We start from the raw sequence: 25835 nt of genomic DNA on the forward strand, positions 1-25835 counted from the left end.
CTTCCGCTCACTGTCTTGAGCAGGAGGAATTTTGGGGTATACTACATGAGGCGGATCCAGTACAAGCAGCCCAGCAGGATAACCGGCAGCAGCACAGGCAGACCGTTAGACTAAATGGCAAAGTGGTCACTGGTCTGAGAGACACCGGGGCCACTATGACCCTGCTCCAAAAGAACCTTGTTTCGGAACACCAACACACTGGAAATACTGTGGCAGTGAGGGTAGCAGGAGGCGCCGTGTTCCGTCTACCTGTTGCCCGGGTTCATTTGGATTGGGGAGTGGGCTCTGGACATGTGAATGTGGGGGTTATGAAAGACTTGCCTACTGATGTCTTGCTCGGGAATGACCTGGCCCCTTTGGTTTCTGCTTATGCTCCAATGGGACCTGCTGATGTCCACCCAGTGACTACCCGGGCCCAGACCCGTGTTGCTGGAACCAGCCCACCTGCCGCCGAGACCCAGGTAAGACCCGATTCCCCGACTGATACCCTAGGACAGACCTTTGCTAGCTGGGATTCCCCAGAGGAGTTTGGGAGGGAAACTCAGGCAGATCCGACTCTCCAGAAGTATAGAGACAGAGCAGATACTGGAGAGGAAGGAGTAGATGGGGAGCGGTATGAATGGGTGGGGGACAGGTTATATAGGATCCCTAAACCGTCCCAGAAAAGTGTTGCCTATCCGCCGAATCGACAGCTGGTGGTGCCCGCAAAATACCGGCAGGAGATTCTGCGGATAGGGCATGACGTTCCATTAGCCGGACATCTAGGGTCCCGCCGCACAGCCTATAGGATCATGCAGAACTTCTTTTGGCCAAATTTTAATCAGGCTGTGCGGATACATTGTAGTACGTGTGACACTTGTCAACGGGTAGGAAAGCGGGGGGACCACCCAAGAGCTAGGCTTATGTCTATGCCTATCATTGGGGAGCCCTTTGCCCGCATAGCCGTTGACATTGTGGGTCCACTGGCCAGGGCTAGTCCATCCGGTAAGAAGTATATTCTCACCGTGGTGGACTATGCCACTCGCTATCCAGAGGCAGCAGCGCTGTGTAATATAGAGGCAGAGACAGTTGCTGATGCCCTGGTTAGGATTTTTACTAGGGTCGGGTTCCCTAAGGAGATTCTCTCTGACCAGGGAACCCAATTTACCGCTGTGCTCACCCATCAACTGTGGAGGGTGTGCGGCATTAAACCGATACTTAGTTCCCCGTACCATCCACAGACTAACGGCCTCTGCGAGCGATTTAATGGCACCCTCAAACAGATGTTGAGGACCTTTACTGACACTTGCAGAGACTGGGAGCGATTCCTGCCTCATCTGTTGTTTTCTTACAGAGAGGTGCCCCAGGAATCTACTGGGTTCTCCCCCTTTGAGTTGCTCTATGGGAGGAGGGTCCGCGGACCCCTAGATCTCATTAGAGGCCACTGGGAGGGGGAGACAGAGCAGGAAGGGACCCCCATAGTACCGTATGTCCTGGAACTCCGGGACCGCATGGAGAAACTGTCCCTGATGGTAAGAGAGAATCTCCAGGTGGCCCAGGGGAGACAGAAGAGATGGTACGATCGGGGTGCCCGGCAGCGAGTCTTCCAGGTTGGGCAGAAAGTGCTAGTGCTCAAACCTGTGAAGGCGAACAAGATGCAAGCATCTTGGCAGGGCCCGTATAAGGTGGTAGCTCAGGTGTGTGATACTACCTACCTTATAGCCAGCGGTTCAGATGAAAGGATCCAGCGATCCTTTCATGTGAACATGCTAAAGGAGTATCAGGAGAGACCGGAGGATGTCGCTGCAGTATGTGCCCCTGCTGCAGACGATACAGAGAGTTTACCCTTACCCGATTTGTTAGAGAGGGACTCCCAGACTGACCTTACTAGTCTTGTACAGCTAGGGGATAGATTAAGCCCCACAGAGAAGGGACAGGCAAGACAGCTTCTGTGGGAGAAGCAGGCGACGTTCTCCCAAGAGCCTGGCTACACTACCCTAGCTGTACATAAGGTAGAGACCCCTGGACAGAACCCTCTACGACAGCCCCCGTACCGTATCCCTGAAGCAGTCCGAGAAGGAATGCGGAAGGAAATACAGGAGATGACCCAGCTTGGGGTCATCGAACACTCCGATAGCCCTTGGGCTTCGCCTGTAGTCCTGGTGCCTAAGAAAGATGGGACCACCCGGTTCTGTGTAGACTACAGGCGGCTCAACGAGCGGACCACCACTGACGCCTACCCGATGCCCCGGGTAGACGAATTGTTAGATCGTATTGCCAGGGGACGCTATCTGACCACCATAGACCTGTGTAAAGGTTATTGGCAGATCCCCCTGGCCGAGGATGCTATCCCCAAGTCGGCCTTCGTCACCCCATTTGGCTTGTACCAATTTAAGGTCATGCCATTTGGGATGAAGAATGCCCCGGCTACCTTTCAGCGTATGGTGGATAGACTTCTCGATGGATTCCAGGAATTTGCTTGTGCATACCTGGATGACATTGCGATCTACAGTGGGTCCTGGGAGGAACACCTAGTACATGTAGGGGTAGTTTTGGACAAAATTCGGGCTGCTGGCCTGACATTGAAGCCAGAGAAGTGCCATCTAGGCATGGCTGAAGTGCAATACTTGGGTCACAGAGTGGGGTGTGGGAGCCAGAGACCGGAGCCGGCTAAGATAGAGGCAGTAGCTAACTGGCCCACACCTATCACTAAGACCCAGGTGTTAGCCTTCCTAGGGACAGCAGGGTATTACAGACGCTTTGTCCCAGACTACAGCACTATTGCTAAGCCCCTGACTGACCTGACCAAGAAAAATCTCCCTAAGCAGGTCCTGTGGTCTCCGGCTTGTGAAGCTGCGTTTCAAGCACTCAAACAGGCTCTTGTAAATGCCCCTGTCCTGGCTGCCCCTGTCCTGGCTGCCCCAGTCCCTAACAAACGTTTTCTTGTCCATACGGATGCTTCCATGCATGGACTGGGGGCTGTGCTGAGCCAGGTCGGGGAAGATGGAGGAGAGCACCCTGTCGCATATCTCAGTAGAAAGCTGTTACCCCGAGAAGTGAGTTATGCGGCAGTGGAGAAGGAATGCTTGGCCCTGGTCTGGGCATTGAAAAAGTTAAGCCCTTATTTGTATGGACAGGAATTTTCCCTTGTGACGGACCACAATCCCCTTGTCTGGCTTAACCGGGTCTCAGGAGACAATGGGAGACTGCTGCGGTGGAGTTTAGCTTTACAACCATATAACTTCACCATCAGCTACCGACCCGGTAAGCAGAATGGGAATGCAGATGGATTGTCCCGGCAAACCGACGTTCTTGCTACCTCCTAGTCCGGTCATCCCCAAGTTGACCCGCTAAAGGGTCAAGCCGGGTCTGCCGGAGTGTCCCACAAGGGGGGAGCCGTGTGACAGATCCATCTGTATAGACCTATATTGCTGGTTCGTCTGATTGCCCTCATTTCGCTGGATTTCCTGTCCATATGCCCCTGTTCGTGTGTTTCCCCACATACCGATTGGAACTACTGAACAGACGGCCACCCAGGAGAGGCGTGTGCTGCTAGTAACCCAAATGGCCTCCTTGTTCACAAAGGACTTGAACCAACTTGACCTCCTGGACTAATTTGTGCCATTGTGGGATATGTTAAATGTCTGTGTATTGAAAAGGGTTGTGCCATTGTGTGTGTAAATGGTGATGTCTGTCCTGTTGTCCCCACATGTGTATTGGTGATTTCCCTCTGTCTTGGGAGATAATTGGATTATTCCTCGGGTGTCGCCAGGGCAGAGAGGAGAAAACCATAATGCATTGTGGGGATGTATTGTCTCTGTAGTGCTGCATGTCTGTCCTGTGTCACAGTCTCCATTCTGGGCCCCTAGGGGCGTGTCCACCAGATGGGGACCTGCATAAAAATGGGCGGGTAGCCCTCAATAAATCATTCCCTGTTTGACTTTCAAGACGGAGCTTGGTCTCGTTTATGGAGGGATTTATTATTGGGACAGCGCTTTCGTATATTACTAGCTGTGGAAGGAGTTCGACTGAATTGCTGATCGGGAGTTGCCACGTTCGTATGCTCCATTCGGGGGTTTGATGGTCGGCTGGATTAAAAACTGCATTCCTGGAGAAAGGGGCTTATTCACTAACCAGCGGCGTCATCTACCTGGCGGTGAGTGTCGTAACAGAGTCCATAGTCTCACTGCTCTTACAGTACAGAGTCCATAGTCTCACTGCTCTTACAGTAAAGAATCCATAGTCTCACTGCTCTTACCGTAAAGAGTCCATAGTCTCACCGCTCTTACAGTACAGAGTCCATAGTCTCACTGCTCTTACAGTATAGAGTCCATAGTCTCACTGCTCTTACAGTATAGAGTCCATAGTCTCACTGCTCTTACAGTATAGAGTCCATAGTCTCACTGCTCTTACAGTATAGAGTCCATAGTCTCACCGCTCTTACAGTATAGAGCCCATAGTCTCACTGCTCTTACAGTATAGAGTCCATAGTCTCACTGCTCTTACAGTATAGAGTCCATAGTCTCACTGCTCTTACAGTATAGAGTCCATAGTCTCACTGCACTTACAGTAAAGAGTCCATAGCCTCGCTGCTCTTACAGTATAGAGTCCATAGTCTCACCGCTCTTACAGTATAGAGTCCATAGTCTCACTGCTCTTACAGTATAGAGTCCATAGTCTCACCGCTCTTACAGTATAGAGTCCATAGTCTCACTGCTCTTACAGTAAAGAGTCCATAGTCTCACCGCTCTTACAGTATAGAGTCCATAGTCTCACCGCTCTTACAGTATAGAGTCCATAGTCTCACTGCTCTTACAGTACAGAGTCCATAGTCTCACTGCTCTTACAGTATAGAGTCCATAGTCTCACCGCTCTTACAGTATAGAGTCCATAGTCTCACTGCTCTTACAGTATAGAGTCCATAGTCTCACTGCTCTAACAGTATAGAGTCCATAGTCTCACCGCTCTTACAGTATAGAGTCCATAGTCTCACTGCTCTTACAGTAAAGAGTCCATAGTCTCACTGCTCTTACAGTATAGAGTGCACAGTCTCACTGCTCTTACAGTATAGAGTCCATAGTCTCACTGCTCTTACAGTATAGAGGCCATAGTCTCACTGCTCTTACAGTATGGAGTCCATAGTCTCACCGCTCTTACAGTAAAGAGTCCATAGTCTCACTGCTCTTACAGTATAGAGTCCATAGTCTCACTGCTCTTACAGTATAGAGTGCACAGTCTCACTGCTCTTACAGTATAGAGTCCATAGTCTCACTGCTCTTACAGTATAGAGTCCATAGTCTCACTGCTCTTACAGTATAGAGGCCATAGTCTCACTGCTCTTACAGTATAGAGTCCATAGTCTCACCGCTCTTACAGTATAGAGTCCATAGTCTCACCGCTCTTACAGTATAGAGTCCATAGTCTCACTGCTCTTACAGTATAGAGTCCATAGTCTCACTGCTCTTACAGTATAGAGTGCACAGTCTCACTGCTCTTACAGTATAGAGTCCATAGTCTCACTGCTCTTACAGTATAGAGGCCATAGTCTCACTGCTCTTACAGTATAGAGTCCATAGTCTCACCGCTCTTACAGTATAGAGTCCATAGTCTCACTGCTCTTACAGTACAGAGTCCATAGTCTCACTGCTCTTACAGTACAGAGTCCATAGTCTCACTGCTCTTACAGTATAGAGTCCATAGTCTCACTGCTCTTACAGTATAGAGTCCATAGTCTCACTGCTCTTACAGTATAGAGTCCATAGTCTCACTGCTCTTACAGTATAGAGTCCATAGTCTCACTGCTCTTACAGTATAGAGTCCATAGTCTCACTGCTCTTACAGTATAGAGTCCATAGTCTCACTGCTCTTACAGTATAGAGTCCATAGTCTCACTGCTCTTACAGTATAGAGTCCATAGTCTCACTGCTCTTACAGTATAGAGTCCATAGTCTCACCGCTCTTACAGTATAGAGTCCATAGTCTCACTGCTCTTACAGTATAGAGTCCATAGTCTCACTGCTCTTACAGTATAGAGTCCATAGTCTCACTGCTCTTACAGTATAGAGTCCATAGTCTCACTGCTCTTACAGTATAGAGTCCATAGTCTCACCGCTCTTACAGTACAGAGTCCATAGTCTCACTGCTCTTACAGTAAAGAGTCCATAGTCTCACTGCTCTTACAGTATAGAGTCCATAGTCTCACTGCTCTTACAGTATAGAGTCCATAGTCTCACCGCTCTTACAGTATAGAGTCCATAGTCTCACTGCTCTTACAGTATAGAGCCCATAGTCTCACCGCTCTTACAGTATAGAGTCCATAGTCTCACTGCTCTTACAGTACAGAGTCCATAGTCTCACCGCTCTTACAGTATAGAGTCCATAGTCTCACCGCTCTTACAGTAAAGAGTCCATAGTCTCTCTGCTATGACATGAAGCCAGATTCTCTGTTACGGGACCTCTCTCCTCTGCCTGGGTGCCGGGGCCTAAATTTATGACAATGGACTGTTCCAGTGGTGGGTGACGTGAAGCCTGATTCTCTGCTATGATATGAAGCCAGATCCTCTGTTACGGGACCTCTCTCCTCTGCCGGGGCCTAAATATCTGACAATGGACTGTTCCAGTGGTGGGTGACGTGAAGCCAGATTCTCTGCTATGGGACCTCTCTCCAATTGATATTGGTTAATTTTTATTTATTTTATTTTTATTTTTATTCATTTCCCTATCCACATTTGTTTGCAGGGGATTTACCTACATGTTGCTGCCTTTTGCAGCCCTCTAGCCCTTTCCTGGGCTGTTTTACAGCCTTTTTAGTGCCGGAAAGTTTGGGTCCCCATTGACTTCAATGGGGTTCGGGACGAAGTTCTTGTCGGGTTCGGATCCCGAATCCGAACATTTCCGGGAAGTTCGGCCGAACTTCTCGAACCCGAACATCCAGGTGTTCGCTCAACTCTAGTCAATAAGTTATTCCAGTAAGTCATCTATTTCCACAGATAAAGAAGGCAGTACCGGTATATATATGTGTATAGTGTCACTTGCCTGTGTTGCTATGTTATTCCGACTCCTTCCTGATCTTCCTGGTGCTTGTGTTGTCGGGTGGTTATGATAGCTGTATCTTCAGGTTTCCACTTACGAACGCGCACGGTCCCGGCCGGTGACGCGTGCACGTGAGGGGAACCCAGGCTGGTGATACACGAGGATGCTGCTTTCGTGCGACGTCACACTCAGGATGGATGCTCTCTAGGACCAGAATACTTCCAACGCGTTTCGAAATTACTGAATTTCTTCATCAGGGAACCAGAAATTAGCGCCAATGAGCAGATCATCTGGAAATGACACTGGGGGCACGCCCCCTCTTCTCCACCAATAGGAAGCCGTCTCTCTCCAGCCCACCTTACCTGCGGCCGCAATAAAAGGAGCTGCGCGGGGCTTCTCTTCATTACTGATCTCCGCTCTGCAGCAGTGACAACCGAGCTCCCAGCATGCCCGAGCCAGCCAAGTCCACCCCAGCGCCCAAGAAGGGCTCCAAGAAAGCCGTCACCAAGGTCCAGAAGAAGGACGGCAAGAAGCGGAGGAAGAGCAGGAAGGAGAGCTATGCCATCTACGTCTACAAGGTGCTGAAGCAGGTGCACCCCGACACCGGCATCTCCTCCAAGGCCATGGGCATCATGAACTCCTTCGTCAACGACATCTTCGAGCGCATCGCAGGGGAAGCCTCCCGCCTGGCTCACTACAACAAGCGCTCCACCATCACCTCCCGGGAGATCCAGACCGCCGTGCGCCTGCTGCTGCCCGGAGAGCTGGCCAAGCACGCCGTCTCCGAGGGCACCAAGGCCGTCACCAAGTACACCAGCGCCAAGTGAGCGCCCCCCGCTCTCCGGACCCAAAGGCTCTTCTCAGAGCCCCCACCCTGTCTCCAGCGGAGCTGCTCCCGCGTCTCCCCGTTCTCACAGTGGCTGCGGATTCCTCACTGTCAGCTAGATGAGATGCGGTACCGCTAGTGGGAGTTACAATACAAGCTATCCTGCTCCATGCCCATTCACTACTCCCATCATCCTCCTCCATGCCCATTCACTGCTCCCATCATCCTCCTCCATGCCCATTCACTGCTCCCATCATCCTCCTCCATGCCCATTCACTACTCCCATCATCCTCCTCCATGCCCATTCACTACTCCCATCATCCTCCTCCATGCCCATTCACTACACCCATCCTCCTCGGTGTGGCGCTCCCTGGGGACAGGCTGTGCGGCCGCTCAGTGGAGGACGAGGCTCCGTTCCTACGGGCACATAACGGCTGTGGGGTCCAGAGCTCTGCTCCTATTGGCGGGGAGAGCTCAGGATCTCGTCGCTCATTTGAGTTTCCCGCCTATAGTTGAGCTGCTGATCTACAGGAGGAGCCGGTCATGTGACCCGTACCAGCGCCGCTCATTTGTCTCTGCAGCTCCGGGACGGATTAACCCCTCAGTCTCCGAGCACAGCTTGTCTTGTGGCTGCGGGGACAGGAGCGGTGGAGAACACCCGGGGCTCGGGATTTACATTACTGGGGCTTTCTGTATTGTAGACCTCCGGCTGTACTGAGCACAGGGCGCCGCTGATCTCGGACAATTGTCCGGCACTCCGCCCCCTGATGTGCGGGTGGTGTTAACCCCTCAGTGGCTGAGCGCAGAAGGAATTGTAGCTTCTCCCCGGGAAGATGTGGGCGGCTCTGAGAAGAGCCTTTGTGCTGTGAGGACGGAGGCAGCATTAACCCCCGAAGCCGTAGAGAGTGCGGCCCTGGCGCTTGAGCGCGTAGACCACGTCCATGGCGGTGACGGTCTTCCTCTTGGCGTGCTCGGTGTAGGTGACGGCGTCCCGGATGACGTTCTCCAGGAAGACTTTCAGCACCCCGCGGGTCTCCTCATAGATGAGGCCGGAGATGCGCTTGACGCCTCCCCTGCGAGCTAGACGGCGGATGGCAGGCTTGGTGATGCCCTGGATGTTATCGCGGAGCACCTTCCTGTGCCGCTTGGCGCCGCCTTTCCCGAGCCCTTTCCCTCCTTTACCGCGACCAGACATCTTCTAGGTGTGAGCAGAAAGCAGTGACTGCTCAGCCCAGAGCCCTCCTTTATATGGAGCATGGGCGGACCTGGAGGAGAACTGCACGGAGAGGTCGCATATCTGGGGGCGGGGCTGTTACTGACCTCCAGGCCACGCCCTCCCGCTCTGATTGGCTGAGCTCAGAAGTGCTGGTGGTTTTCATTTTCCAGCCTCAAAAATTACATCACAGCCTCATTATTATATTACAGCTTCCACATTATATAGCAACCTCCATATTACTGCCTCTTAATTATATTAAAGCCTTATTATTATAGCCTCCATATTATATTACAGCCTCCATATTATATTACAGCTTCCACAATACCAGCCTCCACATTACATTACAGCCTACATATAATATTACAGCTTCCACATTATATTACAGCCTACATATATTACAGCCTTCACATTATATTACAGCCTCCACATGATATTGCAGCCTCCATATTGTATTACGGCCTACAGATTTCAGCCTTCACACTATAGTACAGCCTCCATATTACCAGCCGGTCCTCATTAAGGTCTTACTGGGGGAGGGGGGGTAGAAGCATCACCAGCTCCATATGCAACAACTTCCGTCTATAATGAGCAGCTTTCTTCAGCCTCCCTCTGAAGAAACCACCCGGCTCCAGCAGCAGGACATCCAGCAGAACCTGGCCCAGCAGGCGGTGACAGACTTGGACTGCACCCTGTAACCCCTGATCAAGTTTTCATGCTCAGAAGTCCAGGAGATTTTTGATGTGTGGCCGCATCTGGGCGAGTTTGCCGCGGACATGCGTTCCTGCCCGGCCAGTAGTGTGACATCTCAAGAGGTTAATGAAGAGGATGAGACACCGTTGTCAGTAACTGAGGTTGTGGTTAGGTCAGCAAGTCAGGAGTATGAGCAGAGTGAGGAAGTGGAAGAGGAGGTGGTGGACGATGAGGTCACTGACCCAACCTGGGAAGGTGGAAAGCCGAGCGAGGACAGCAGTGCAGAGGGGGAGGGATCTGCTGCACCGCAACAGGTTGGAAGAGGCAGTGGGGTGGCAAAAGGGAGAAGGCGGGCCACACCAAACAGACCCGCAACTGTTCCCCGGAGCACCCCCTTGTTGAAATCTCCCTTGCCAAGGGGTAGGTGTTCCACAGTCTGGTGCTTTTTTGAGGGAAGTGCGGACGACAAAAGAATGGTAGTTTGCAACCTGTGCCGGACCAAATGAGTCGGGGAGTGAGCAACCTCACCACCACCAGCATGATCCGCCACATGGCATCTAGTGATGAGCGGCAGGGGTCATATTTGAATTCGCGATATTTAGCTAATATTTTTTAGAATATTTGAAAATTCATGATTTTTTTTTTTCTTGAAAAATCGACAAGGTAATGATTGTGTAATATGCAAATTTTTCATCTTACAACTATTAGACAAAGATAATTATAGCACTATATTAGCTAAATTGCTCTATATTCGTTTTTTTTCGAATATTCGCTATATTGCTATAACTTAGTTTTTTCGAATATTCGTAATATTCTAAAACAAGAATTTATAGCAATATAGCGACTATTCGAAAAAAAAACGAATATAGAGCAAAATTCGCAAACACTACTACTCCTAAAGTCAAGTATACTGCAGCCTTCTTATTGGCCCACAAGCTAAAAGCAGGGAGGGATCATGTGTACTGATTAAAAAAAAAATAAGGTACATTTTTTTCGAATATTCGAAATTACGAATATATATATCTATATTCAAAATTTTCGCGAATTTTCGAAGTACCTATATTCGCAATAAAAATTCGAAATTCGTGATCAACACTAATGGCATCCAAGCACCGTAATAAGTTGGACGAACGCCTGGGTCCACAATCTGGGTCTGCGGGTCACACCACTGCCTCCTCTTCCCGTGTGTTACGTGCTGGCCAATCCCCTGTCTAAGGCGCAGGCCCGGATGCCTCCCGCCCTGGACCTTCAAATGAACCATCAGCAACCACATCCACCTCTGTGTCCCAGCTCAGCTTACAAATGCCCTTACCCCAGGCCTTTGAACGTAAGCGCAAATACCCACCCACCCGCAGGCCATAGCACTAAATGCCCCAAATTACTGGCCCTGGAAATGTTGCCATTTAGGCTTGTGGACACTGAGGACTTCCACAGCCTGATGTCGGCAGCCATGCCACATTACACAGTCCCCAGCCGCCACTATGTTTCAAGGTGTGCCGTGCCCGCCTTACACCAGCATGTGTCCCGTAACATGAGGAGTTCCATATGGAGTAGGAGGTTGATGAGGCGGTGGACGCAGCGGAGTAGGTGGAGGAGGACGAGATAGCCAACACAGGTTTTTGGTTTCAATCTAATTTTGTAAAATTAGGCTACACTCCAAAAGAGCGTGAAATATCCAAAATACAAGAATGAGCAATTGCGCTGCAGTATAACAATGGCGGCTCAGTGCCGGTATACAGGTCTATTCTGCCCAAGGTGCGGACAAGTCCTGAGGGATCCAGGCCGGGTTCATGTTAATGACCGTGAGCTTGTCCACGTTGGCTGTGGACAGGCGGCTGCGCTTGTCTCTGACGCCCCCGCCGTGCTGAATACACGTTCAGACAGTGCACCGGCTGCAGGGCAGGGAGCACCTCCAAGGGTAAAGGGCACGCTCAGGCCATGTGCCCAATGTGGAGACCCAGAAGCTGCAGGGGGCAGACCTGTCAGTCAGTCCGTGTAGGCGTGTGCACACTTACTGCTCCACCATGTTGGTGAAATGCTGCCTCCTGTAAGACGTTCCATATCAGCCGGTGGTGCTGGTGGTTGTGCTGACAAAGCTTTCCCACATGTCGGCCATGCTAGCCCTGCCTTCTGCGGTGCTGGCGGTGCCCCAGCTGCGTTGGCGACCTCGTCCTCTGCCCTCGCCTTGTGCTTCCACTGTGCCCCCGCTGACAGGTGAGAATGCCACCAGCAGCGCGTCTACCAGCGTGCGCTTGTACTCGCACATCTTACGATCACACTCCAGTGAGGGAATTAAGGACGGTACGTTGTCCTTGTAACGGGGTTCCAGCAGCGTGGCCACCCAGTAATCAGCACAAGGTAGAATGTGGGCAACTCGGCGGTCGTGGGGAGACACTGCAGCATGTAATAGCTCATGTGTGCCAGGCTGCCCAGAGGCAACGAAAAGCTGTCCTCTGTGGGAGGTGTATCGTCTGTGTCCTCTGTACCAGTGATGGCCATGAGCTGGTCTGGGTGCCCCCCTGCTGTGAACATGGTTCCTCCTCCTCCATCTTCCTCCAGAACTGTGACCTGGCTGGACAATTGTGTACCTTGGGTTTGTGGGTGCAGGAACCCACCCTCGGAGGCACTTGGGAATGACTGGCCGGAAACCCTATGTAATGATCCCTCTTCCTCCTCCTCCTCCTCCTGGGCCACATCCTCTTCCATCATTGCCTGCAGCCTTTTTTCAAGGAGACATAGAAGTGGTATTGTAACGCTGATAACGGCGTCATCGCCACTGGCCATGTTGGTGGAGTACTCGAAACAGCGCAACAGGGCACACAGGTCTCGCATGGAGGCCCAGTCATTGGTGGTGAAGTGGTGCTGTTCTGTAGTGCGACTGACCCGTGCGTGCTGCAGCTGAAACTCCACTATGGCCTGCTGCTGCTCGCACAGTCTGTCCAGCATGTGCAAGGTGGAGTACCACCTGGTGGGCACGTCGCATATGAGGCGGTGAGCGGGAAGGCCGAAGTTACGCTGTAGCGCAGACAGGCGAGCAGCGGCAGGATGTGAACGCCGGAAGCGCGAACAGACGGCCCGCACTTTATGCAGCAGCTCTGACATGTCGGGGTAGTTGTGTATGAACTTCTGCACCACCAAATTCAGCACATGCGCCAAGCAAGGGATGTGCGTCAAACCGGCTAGTCCCAGAGCTGCAACGAGATTTCGCCCATTATCGCACACCACCAGGCCGGGCTTGAGGCTCACCGGCAGCAACCACTCGTCGGTCTGTTGTTCAATACCCCGCCACAACTCCTGTGCGGTGTGGGGCCTGTCCCCCAAACATATGAGTTTCAGAATGGCCTGCTGACGTTTACCCCGGGCTGTGCTGAAGTTGGTGGTGAAGGTGTGTGGCTGACTGGATGAGCAGGTGGAAGAAGAGGAGGAGGAAGCCGAGAAGGAGGAGGTAGCAACAGGAGGCAAAGAATGTTGCCCTGCGATCCTTGGCGGCGGAAGGACGTGCGCCAAACAGCTCTCCGCCTGGGGCCCAGCTGCCACTACATTTACCCAGTGTGCAGTTAGGGAGATATAGCGTCCCTGGCCGTGCTTACTGGTCCACGTATCTGTGGTTAGGTGGACCTTGCTACAGATGGCGTTGCGCAGTGCACACTTGATTTTGTCCCCCACTCGGTTGTGCAGGGAAGGAAAAGTAGTGGCGGCTGGGCACGACGTACTGTGGGACAGCCACCGCCATAAGGCCTTTAACACTCTCCGTCTCCACCAGACGGAATAGCAGCATTTTAAAGGCCAGTAATTTAGAAATGCTGGCATTCAGGGCCAGGGATCGCGGGTGGGTAGGGGGTACTTCCTCTTCCTCTCCAGCGTTTGGGAGATGGAGAGCTGAACGCTTCCGTGGGACATTGTGGAGATGCTTGGTGACCCAGGAGGTGGTGTTGCTGGCAGATCCTCTGTTTGCGGGGTGGCAGGTGGCACTGTCACTCCCGAGGTGGATGAAGAGGCCGAGCAAAATACTGCTGCAGGTTCTGTCGCCTACTCGCACCTGAGGAAGGGGTGTCACTTGTGCGTGTAGCTGGCACAGATCGACCACGTCCTCTCCCTGCAACAGGAGCTCCACCAGCAGCACCACGACCGGGGCCACGTCCCTAATTTGATGATCTTCTTATATTTTTCAAATTTAGGATCTTGCCCTAAATGGGTGTTTAATTAATAGTAGAATAGAACGACAGTGTGTAAAGGGAGTATCTCACACAGCCTGAACCAGTGTAGGCCTGAATTCAATATTGGTGCACCAAATGGCGGTATTTAAAATCTCTGAATGGAACCCAAATGTATTCAGGGTGTATCTCACAATGACATCTGCAGCAAAGGCTGACAACTAAATATTTTGTGCCCAAACGAGTGTTTGTTTAATAACTGAATTTGACAGCAGTATATAAGCCTGGAATTTAACATGTGCTGATGCTGCAAGGCCTGAGAATAGCGTTTTTTGTCAAAAAAGTGTTTTTTTGATTACAGAATATGAAAGCTGCATATATTAAACTTGAATTTAACACTTGCAGATCAGGAAAACTGTGTTTTTTGTCAAAAAAGTGTGTTTTTCAAACCCCAGAAAATGATGAGTGTATTTCTAGCTTAAATTGCACACTGACTAATCCAAATGTTGTAGATTGCACAAAATTTTTTGATTTGCAATGTCCCAAAAGCTCAGATGCAGCGCTGGTGCATAACATGGCCGCCGCCGCCCTCCTCACTAAAAGAATTATAAAAGTTATTTTTTTTTCGACCACTGGGCTCAGGGCAGGGTAAAACGATTGTGTCCTGCACCCACACAACTATTTCTATGTAGATCGCCGAGTTAGATTATCTCCTATTCTGTCCCTGAAATCACCAGCAGAATCCTCTCCCTACACTAGTAACAGTAGAGTGACGTGTAGAGATGTTGCAAACATAAAATTTTCCGTTTGCGAACGCCAAACGCGAATTTCCGCAAATATTCGCGAACCGCCATAGACTTCAATAGGCAGGCGAATTTAAAAACCCACAGGGACTCTTTCTGGCCACAATAGTGATGGAATAGTTGTTTCAAGGGGACTAACACCTGGACTGTGGCATGCCGGAGGGGGGTCCATGGCAAAACTCCCATGGAAAATTACGTAGTTGACGCAGAGTCGGGTTTTAATCCATAAAGGGCATAAATCACCTAACAATCCTAGATTGTTTGGAATAACGTGCTTTAAAGCATCAGGTGTGATGTTGTATCGATCAGGTAGTGTAAGGGTTACGCCCGCTTCACAGTGACAGACCAATCTATGACAGACCAAACTCCCTGTTTACCACACCGCAAACAATCGCAAACAGTCCATTTGCACAACCACAAACTCCCCATTTGCACAAGGTTGGATACCAAGCTAGCCATGTCCCGTTACTTGTCCTCACTGACGTCATTGAAGGTCTCTTCCTCCACCCAGCTACGCACAACACCAAGGGCCCCCTAAAGGTGACAACAAGCCCCCTGGGACACCTGCTGTGGTTGGTCTTCCAGCTCCTCAAAGCCACCTTCCTCCTCTGACTCCTCTTCTTCAGACTCCTCTTCCAGCGTTGCCGCAGGTTCAGCAATCGACGACGACAAGGCTGCTTCTGGTGGTGATGGTGACCACAACTCTTCCTCTTCATGCTCATCTACGGCCTGATCCAGCACTCTTCGCAGGGCACGCTCCAGAAAAAACGCATATGGGATGAGGTCGATGATGTTGCCGTGGGTTTGACTGACCAGGTTTGTCACTGTAACAGACCGTTTCAGCAGACAAGGGGTTAAAATCCGTTTAGGCGATATGCCCCTTTTCTGAGAGACAGGCACAGCTACTGCAGAACACCAACCTCCCGAACTGGATACAAAATAGCACTCCAAACTGGAACCTCGCAAATAGCTGTCAGCAGACGAACAGGAAAAGCATACAGTCCGCTTACACTCCTGGCAATCAGTCTCTAACAGCATACAGGGAATCCCCCCAATAACGAGACAAGGCTCCGTGTTGAGGGTCAGCAGTGGTCAGACGTGCTGGCACACCCAGCCTGGTTTTTATTACAGTTGTTGCAAATACAGGTCCGCCCACAGGGTTTTGAAATACGACCAATCAGTAATTTACAACACATACAATGTAAATACAGCAACCAATCGTTCACGCCCCCAGAGGACCAGAAGGGAGACTGCGACACAGAACAGATACAACATATCCCCACAATGCATCATGGTTTCCTCCTCTCTGCCTGGGAGACGACCGAAGACAATCCAATTATCTCTCAGGACAAAGGGGAGATCACCAATACACATGTGGAGACAACAGGACAGGAATCACCACCCAAACACACAATGGCACACCCCCACAGCAAACACAGACATTTAACATATCCCCAGATAGCTCAAGTCTGAGTGCATATCATTAGGTGAATGGCACTCAGAATACACGAATACAATAATATTAGCTATCTGGGTGCCCTCACATAACATACAATTTAACCGAACGCATAATAACATAAAATACAATTCTACAGACAGATTTAAGCTGTGCGGCCGGTCTGTCTTCTCCTTTAAAGTTACTATGGGCCATAATCCTGAGGCAAGAGGCTTTCAAACAGCCCCCTCCAAAACCCCGTGGCGAGGTTGGTTTCGCCACAGTCACCTCCGCAAAAGGACGCATGAGCCTACAGCCATTGTGCATGAGCGTTCAGTAACGCGGCCAAAAAGTACCCAGCTCCGCAGAGGACCTTTTTTTTTAATTAAAAAAATCTGTTCTTATCAGTTTAATCTCTGTTTTGTCCCCTATCAGGGGCCGGTCTATGGATTAGATTTTAGGAAGCGGGAGATGGAAAAAGATGCTTGATCGGTCCTCTTACTTCCAATTTGGGGCACTGCGCGTGCGCCGTGCAATGTACTGTGCCACCAGATATGAGTGGTGTGTTAAGTAGTACTATTCCTATCAGTTTAATCCCTGTTACGTCCCCTATCAGGGGCCGGTCTATGGAATAGATTTTAGGAACCGGGAGATGGAAAAAGATGCTTGGTTGGTCCTGCTACTTCCAATTTGGGGCACTGCGCGTGAAAATTTTACCTAAAGATTGCATGTAGGGGGGCTAGCCCCCATCATTAATCATTTAATAAGTCTACAATTATGTGAGATCTAACAAAACAACTAGTTGATTATACCGGATCTAACAAATATCTTCTAAAAGAGCTAATTGTTCAATTTTTTGATAAGGGGGGGGGGGGGGGCTGATGACAGGTTAGCCCCCCTGCAAATAACTGTTAATATCTCTACTTCTGTGTGAGATCTAACGCAAACAACAATTGATCCAACCTGATCTAACAAAGATCTAACCAACTGCATATGTTTTGTTAAAACATTTTGATATGGGGGGCTGACACAGCTGAGGTTGTTTCATATGGTCTGCTCAGCTGTAGGCCCTCACTACAATGTTTTATGGGGTTTGCTCACCTTCAGGCCCTCATCTCAATGTTTCATATGGTCTGCTCAGCTGTAGGCCCTCACTACAATGTTTTATGTGGTTTGCTCACCTTCAGGCCCTCATCTCAATGTTTCATACGGTCTGCTCAGCTTTAGGCCCTCACTACAATGTTTTATGGGGTTTGCTCACCTTCAGGCCCTCATCTCAATGTTTCATACGGTCTGCTCAGCTGTAGGCCCTCACTACGATGTTTTATGGGGTTTGCTCACCTTCAGGCCCTCATCTCAATGTTTCATGTGGTCTGCTCAGCTGTAGGCCCTCAGTACAATGTTTTATGGGGTCTGCTCACCTTCAGGCCCTCATCTCAATGTTTCATACGGTCTGCTCAGCTGTAGGCCCTCACTACGATGTTTTATGGGGTCTGCTCACCTTCAGGCCCTCATCTCAATGTTTCATGTGGTCTGCTCAGCTGTAGGCCCTCACTACAATGTTTTATGGGGTTTGCTCACCTTCAGGCCCTCATCTCAATGTTTCATACGGTCTGCTCAGCTGTAGGCCCTCACTACGATGTTGTATGGGGTCTGCTCACCTTCAGGCCCTCATCTCAATGTTTCATACGGTCTGCTCAGCTGTAGGCCCTCAGTACAATGTTTTATGGTGTTTGCTCACCTTCAGGCCCTCATCTCCATGTTTCATATGGTCTGCTCAGCTGTAGGCCCTCACTACGATGTTTTATGGGGTCTGCTCACCTTCAGGCCCTCATCTCAATGTTTCATATGGTCTGCTCAGCTGTAGGCCCTCAGTACAATGTTTTATGTGGTTTGCTCACCTTCAGGCCCTCACCTCAATGTTTCATACGGTCTGCTCAGCTGTAGGCCCTCACTACAATGTTTTATGTGGTTTGCTCACCTTCAGGCCCTCATCTCAATGTTTCATATGGTCTGCTCAGCTGTAGGCCCTCAGTACAATGTTTTATGGGGTTTGCTCACCTTCAGGCCCTCATCTCAATGTTTCATACGGTCTGCTCAGCTGTAGGTGCAGCGTCCCACTCAGGACACGTGGGAACTGTAAAAAAAAAATTACTGTAAAACTGCATTACTGTCTTGCATGTCATTTTGCATTACATCACCTGTTGTATCCCTGTTCTTAGGCTGGTTAGGTGTATTTTATACATCCCACCACTAGAGGGGGATAGCACTTATTCTATATAAATACTTTAGTCAGTCCTAGTGTGGTGAGGAGAAGGAAAAGGTAAAGGTGGAGAGGAGTAGAGTCAGTTGTTGAGCTAATACTACACATCACAGAGTAGTGGGTGAAGTCAGAAGCAGCAATGAGGTAGTGCCAAGGTATGAGGGGCAGGAGAGCGTTTTCCTCCTGTGATCCTCTTAGTTCCTTACATCCTACAACCAGACGATAGAGTTTCGTCCCTGGAAGAAAACCAAGCAGAGAGACATCGGTGATAACAGCCACTACCTAAGGCTTAATGGGCACCTTTGCACATGGTGGAGGACAATCTAGCTACAGGCAGCCTCACCATAAATTATAGAAGACAGATTAGCTACCTGTTCGAGTTCTTGGAAGATACAGAAATAATAAGCATACCAGTAAGACCTACAGAACCATAGGCTGAGTCAGAACCTAGCCAAACCTATTAACAGTGGATCAACAGAATTCCTCTAAAGAACAATAGACTGTATTCTGTCTGGATGTAAATGCCGCAACTAAAACCAGCTACAGTAAAAGTTGTGAGTTGTATCCTACCACTGTCTACCTCATTTTTCAATATTACTACAACTGGTTGTACCACCATAAACGGTACTGGCGTCACGACATATACCACCAAGGGACCCAGCCGCCACAAGCACCCTAAACACAGCCGTCATTAAGGGCACCTCAACCTAGGCTGGTGCTTCCCTACCACAAAATGTGCCCCGGAGGATTTCGTGCTGTCTTCCTCATCACTGTGCTGCTGGCCCAGGGAGGCTTTCTGCTAACCGTGAGTAACCGATGAACTGTATTATTACTGCCCCTCATCGGCCCACCTCACGTGTCGCCCCTGCGGTTTTGGCACGCCACATAGGCCCTCACTAAAAATTTTTGGGGAGTTTGCTCAATATAGGGCCCTCACTACAATATTTTATGGGGTTTGCTCACCTGTAGGCCCTCACCACAATGTTTCATACGGTCTGCTCGGCTGTAGGCCCTCACTACAATGTTTCATACGGTCTGCTAGCTGTAGGTCCTCACTACAATGTTTTATGGGGTTCGCTCAGCTGTAGGCCCTCACCTCCAATGTTTCATACGGTCTGCTTACCTGTAGGTCCTCACTATAATGTTTTATGGGGTTCGCTCACCTTCAGGCTCTCATCTCAATGTTTCATACGGTCTGCTTAGCTGTAGGCCATCACTACAATGTTTCATACGGTCTGCTTAGCTGTAGGCCATCACTACAATGTTTCATACGGTCTGCTCAGCTGTAGACCCTCACTACAATGTTTCATACGGTCTGCTCAGCTGTCGGCCCTCACTACAATATTTTATGGGGTTCGCTCACCTGTCGGCCCTCACCACAATGTTTCATACGGTCTGCTCAGCTGTAGGCCCTCACCACAATGTTTCATACGGTCTGCTCAGCTGTAGGCCCTCACTACAATGTTTCATATGGTCTGCTCAGCTGTAGGCCCTCACTACAATGTTTCATACGGTCTGCTCACCTGTAGGCCCTCACTACAATGTTTCATACGGTCTGCTCAGCTGTAGACCCTCACTACAATGTTTCATACGGTCTGCTCAGCTGTAGGCCCTCACTACAATATTTTATGGGGTTCGCTCACCTGTCGGCCCTCACCACAATGTTTCATACGGTCTGCTCAGCTGTAGGCCCTCACCACAATGTTTCATACGGTCTGCTCAGCTGTAGACCCTCACTACAATGTTTCATACGGTCTGCTCAGCTCTAGGCCCTCACTACAATGTTTCATACGGTCTGCTCAGCTGTAGACCCTCACTACAATGTTTCATACGGTCTGCTCAGCTGTCGGCCCTCACTACAATGTTTCATACGGTCTGCTCACCTGTAGGACCTCACTCCAATGTTTTATACGGTCTGCTTACCTGTAGGCCCTCACTACAATGTTTCATACGGTCTGCTCAGCTGTAGGCCCTCACTACAATGTTTCATACGGTCTGCTCAGCTATAGACCCTCACTCCAATGTTTCATACGGTCTGCTCAGCTGTCGGCCCTCACTACAATGTTTCATACGGTCTGCTCACCTGTAGGACCTCACTCCAATGTTTTATACGGTCTGCTTACCTGTAGGCCCTCACTACAATGTTTCATACGGTCTGCTCAGCTGTAGGCCCTCACTACAATGTTTCATACGGTCTGCTCAGCTGTAGGCCCTCACTACAATGTTTCATATGGTCTGCTCAGCTGTAGGCCCTCACTACAATGTTTCATACGGTCTGCTCAGCTGTCGGCCCTCACTCCAATGTTTCATACGGTCTGCTCAGCTGTAGGCCCTCACTACAATGTTTCATACGGTCTGCTCAGCTGTAGGCCCTCACTACAATGTTTCATATGGTCTGCTCACCTGTAGGCCCTCACTACAATGTTTCATACGGTGTGCTCAGCTGTAGGCCCTCACTACAATGTTTCATACGGTCTGCTCAGCTGTAGACCCTCACTACAATGTTTCATACGGTCTGCTCAGCTGTAGGCCCTCACTACAATATTTTATGGGGTTCGCTCACCTGTCGGCCCTCACCACAATGTTTCATACGGTCTGCTCAGCTGTAGGCCCTCACCACAATGTTTCATACGGTCTGCTCAGCTGTAGGCCCTCACTACAATGTTTCATATGGTCTGCTCACCTGTAGGCCCTCACTACAATGTTTCATATGGTCTGCTCAGCTGTAGGCCCTCACTACAATGTTTCATACGGTCTGCTCAGCTGTCGGCCCTCACTACAATGTTTTACACGGTCTTCTCAGCTGTAGGCCCTCACTACAATGTTTCATACGGTCTTCTCAGCTATAGACCCTCACTACAATGTTTCATATGGTCTGCTCAGCTATAGACCCTCACTCCAATGTTTCATACGGTCTGCTCAGCTGTCGGCCCTCACCTCCAATGTTTCATACGGTCTGCTCAGCTGTCGGCCCTCACTACAATGTTTCATACGGTCTGCTCACCTGTAGGACCTCACTCCAATGTTTTATACGGTCTGCTTACCTGTAGGCCCTCACTACAATGTTTCATACGGTCTGCTCAGCTGTAGGCCCTCACTACAATGTTTCATACGGTCTGCTCAGCTGTAGGCCCTCACTACAATGTTTCATATGGTCTGCTCACCTGTAGGCCCTCACTACAATGTTTCATACGGTGTGCTCAGCTGTAGGCCCTCACTACAATGTTTCATACGGTCTGCTCAGCTGTAGACCCTCACTACAATGTTTCATACGGTCTGCTCAGCTGTAGGCCCTCACTACAATATTTTATGGGGTTCGCTCACCTGTCGGCCCTCACCACAATGTTTCATACGGTCTGCTCAGCTGTAGGCCCTCACCACAATGTTTCATACGGTCTGCTCAGCTGTAGGCCCTCACTACAATGTTTCATATGGTCTGCTCACCTGTAGGCCCTCACTACAATGTTTCATATGGTCTGCTCAGCTGTAGGCCCTCACTACAATGTTTCATACGGTCTGCTCAGCTGTCGGCCCTCACTACAATGTTTTACACGGTCTTCTCAGCTGTAGGCCCTCACTACAATGTTTCATACGGTCTTCTCAGCTATAGACCCTCACTACAATGTTTCATATGGTCTGCTCAGCTATAGACCCTCACTCCAATGTTTCATACGGTCTGCTCAGCTGTCGGCCCTCACCTCCAATGTTTCATACGGTCTGCTCAGCTGTCGGCCCTCACTACAATGTTTCATACGGTCTGCTCACCTGTAGGACCTCACTCCAATGTTTTATACGGTCTGCTTACCTGTAGGCCCTCACTACAATGTTTCATACGGTCTGCTCAGCTGTAGGCCCTCACTACAATGTTTCATACGGTCTGCTCAGCTGTAGGCCCTCACTACAATGTTTCATATGGTCTGCTCACCTGTAGGCCCTCACTACAATGTTTCATACGGTGTGCTCAGCTGTAGGCCCTCACTACAATGTTTCATACGGTCTGCTCAGCTGTAGACCCTCACTACAATGTTTCATACGGTCTGCTCAGCTGTAGGCCCTCACTACAATATTTTATGGGGTTCGCTCACCTGTCGGCCCTCACCACAATGTTTCATACGGTCTGCTCAGCTGTAGGCCCTCACCACAATGTTTCATACGGTCTGCTCAGCTGTAGGCCCTCACTACAATGTTTCATATGGTCTGCTCACCTGTAGGCCCTCACTACAATGTTTCATATGGTCTGCTCAGCTGTAGGCCCTCACTACAATGTTTCATACGGTCTGCTCAGCTGTCGGCCCTCACTCCAATGTTTCATACGGTCTGCTCAGCTGTAGGCCCTCACTACAATGTTTCATACGGTCTGCTCAGCTGTAGGCCCTCACTACAATGTTTCATACGGTCTGCTCAGCTGTAGGCCCTCACTACAATGTTTCATACGGTCTGCTCAGCTGTAGGCCCTCACTACAATGTTTCATATGGTCTGCTCACCTGTAGGCCCTCACTACAATGTTTCATACGGTCTGCTCAGCTGTAGGCCCTCACTACAATGTTTCATACGGTCTGCTCAGCTGTCGGCCCTCACTCCAATGTTTCATACGGTCTGCTCAGCTGTAGGCCCTCACTACAATGTTTCATACGGTCTGCTCAGCTGTAGGCCCTCACTACAATGTTTCATACGGTCTGCTCAGCTGTAGGCCCTCACTACAATGTTTCATACGGTCTGCTCACCTGTAGGCCCTCACTACAATGTTTCATACGGTCTGCTCAGCTGTAGGCCATCACCTCCAATGTTTCATACGGTCTGCTCAGCTGTCGGCCCTCACTACAATGTTTCATACGATCTGCTCAGCTGTCGGCCCTCACTCCAATGTTTCATATGGTCTGCTCAGCTGTAGGCCCTCACCACAATGTTTCATATGGTCTGCTCACCTGTAGGCCCTCACTCCAATGTTTCATACGGTCTGCTCAGCTTTCGGCCCTCACTCCAATGTTTCATATGGTCTGCTCAGCTGTAGGCCCTCACTCCAATGTTTCATATGGTCTGCTCAGCTGTAGGCCCTCACCACAATGTTTCATATGGTCTGCTCAGCTATAGACCCTCACTACAATGTTTCATACGGTCTTCTCAGCTGTAGGCCCTCACTACAATGTTTCATACGGTCTTCTCAGCTGTAGGCCCTCACTACAATGTTTCATACGGTCTGCTCAGCTATAGACCCTCACTACAATGTTTCATATGGTCTGCTCAGCTATAGACCCTCACTACAATGTTTCATACTGTCTTCTCAGCTGTAGGCCCTCACTACAATGTTTCATACGGTCTGCTCAGCTATAGACCCTCACTACAATGTTTCATACGGTCTTCTCAGCTGTAGGCCCTCACTACAATGTTTCATACGGTCTGCTCAGCTATAGACCCTCACTACAATGTTTCATACGGTCTTCTCAGCTGTAGGCCCTCACTACAATGTTTCATACGGTCTGCTCAGCTATAGACCCTCACTACAATGTTTCATACGGTCTTCTCAGCTGTAGGCCCTCACTACAATGTTTCATACGGTCTGCTCAGCTGTAGGCCCTCACAACAATGTTTCATACGGTCTGCTCAGCTGTCGGCCCTCACTACAATGTTTCATACGGTCTTCTCAGCTGTAGGCCCTCACTACAATGTTTCATACGGTCTTCTCAGCTGTAGGCCCTCACTACAATGTTTCATACGGTCTGCTCACCTGTAGGCCCTCACTACAATGTTTCATACGGTCTTCTCAGCTGTAGGCCCTCACTACAATGTTTCATACGGTCTGCTCAGCTATAGACCCTCACTACAATGTTTCATACGGTCTTCTCAGCTGTAGGCCCTCACTACAATGTTTCATACGGTCTGCTCAGCTATAGACCCTCACTACAATGTTTCATACGGTCTTCTCAGCTGTAGGCCCTCACTACAATGTTTCATACGGTCTGCTCAGCTGTCGGCCCTCATTACAATGTTTCATACGGTCTGCTCAGCTGTAGGCCCTCATTACAATGTTTCATACAGTCTGCTCAGCTGTCGGCCCTCACTACAATGTTTCATACGGTCTGCTCAGCTATAGACCCTCACTACAATGTTTCATACGGTCTGCTCAGCTATAGACCCTCACTACAATGTTTCATACGGTCTGCTCAGCTGTAGGCCCTCACTACAATGTTTCATATGGTCTGCTAGCTGTAGGCCCTCACTACAATGTTTCATACGGTCTGCTCAGCTGTAGGCCCTCACTACAATGTTTCATACGGTCTGCTCAGCTGTCGGCCCTCATTACAATGTTTCATACGGTCTGCTCAGCTGTCGGCCCTCACCACAATGTTTCATACGGTCTGCTCAGCTGTAGGCCCTCACCACAATGTTTCATATGGTCTGCTCACCCTCAGGCCCTCACTACAATGTTTCATACGGTCTGCTCACCTGTAGGCCCTCACTACAATGTTTCATACGGTCTGCTCACCTGTAGGCCCTCACTACAATGTTTCATACGGTCTGCTCACCTGTAGGCCATCACTACAATGTTTCATACGGTCTGCTCACCTGTAGGCCCTCACTACAATGTTTCATATGGTCTGCTAGCTGTAGGCCCTCACCACAATGTTTCATACGGTCTGCTCAGCTGTAGGCCCTCACCACAATGTTTCATATGGTCTGCTCACCCTCAGGCCCTCACTACAATGTTTCATACGGTCTGCTCACCTGTAGGCCCTCACTACAATGTTTCATACGGTCTGCTCACCTGTAGGCCCTCACTACAATGTTTCATACGGTCTGCTCAGCTGTAGGCCCTCACAACAATGTTTCATATGGTCTGCTAGCTGTAGGCCCTCACTACAATGTTTCATATGGTCTGCTAGCTGTAGGCCCTCACTCCAATGTTTCATACGGTCTGCTAGCTGTAGGCCCTCACTCCAATGTTTTATACGGTCTGCTCAGCTGTCGGCCCTCACTACAATGTTTCATATGGTCTGCTAGCTGTAGGCCCTCACTACAATGTTTCATACGGTCTGCTCAGCTGTAGGCCCTCACCACAATGTTTCATACGGTCTGCTAGCTGTAGGCCCTCACTACAATGTTTCATACGGTCTGCTCAGCTGTAGGCCCTCACCACAATGTTTCATACGGTCTGCTAGCTGTAGGCCCTCACTACAATGTTTCATACGGTCTGCTCAGCTGTAGGCCCTCACTACAATGTTTTATACGGTCTGCTCAGCTGTAGGCCCTCACTACAATGTTTCATACGGTCTGCTAGCTGTAGGCCCTCACTACAATGTTTCATACGGTCTGCTCAGCTGTAGGCCCTCACCACAATGTTTCATACGGTCTGCTAGCTGTAGGCCCTCACTACAATGTTTCATACGGTCTGCTCAGCTGTAGGCCCTCACCACAATGTTTCATACGGTCTGCTAGCT

At 49.9% G+C, this 25835-nt stretch overlaps 2 protein-coding genes across 2 annotated transcripts in view; one reads left to right on the forward strand and one right to left on the reverse strand.

The window, feature by feature from the left end:
• LOC122930482 overlaps nucleotides 1-9151 on the reverse strand; it is a 32545-nt gene extending 23394 nt beyond the window's left edge. Inside the window, exons 1-2 of the mRNA XM_044283913.1 lie at nucleotides 8726-9151; nucleotides 7374-7792 (exon numbers count right to left, since the gene is read on the reverse strand). Of these exons, the coding sequence (XP_044139848.1) occupies nucleotides 7374-7792; nucleotides 8726-9032 (726 nt within the window). The 5' untranslated portion in view covers nucleotides 9033-9151. The remainder of the gene's footprint in view (nucleotides 1-7373; nucleotides 7793-8725) is intronic.
• Nucleotides 7145-7876, forward strand: LOC122933311 (histone H2B 1.1-like). Its single transcript, XM_044288238.1, has one exon. The coding sequence runs from the start codon at nucleotides 7458-7460 to the stop codon at nucleotides 7836-7838; it is 381 nt and encodes a 126-aa protein (XP_044144173.1). The 5' UTR covers nucleotides 7145-7457; the 3' UTR covers nucleotides 7839-7876.
• Nucleotides 9152-25835: the final 16684 nt, after the last annotated feature.

This window comes from Bufo gargarizans, chromosome 3 (assembly GCF_014858855.1).
Source record: "Bufo gargarizans isolate SCDJY-AF-19 chromosome 3, ASM1485885v1, whole genome shotgun sequence".
NCBI lineage: Eukaryota > Metazoa > Chordata > Amphibia > Anura > Bufonidae > Bufo > Bufo gargarizans.

Excerpts from the sequence above, each read along its gene's own strand:
- LOC122933311 (XM_044288238.1), top strand. The coding sequence starts at position 7,458 with ATGCCCGAGCCAGCCAAGTCCACCCCAGCGCCCAAGAAGGGCTCCAAG.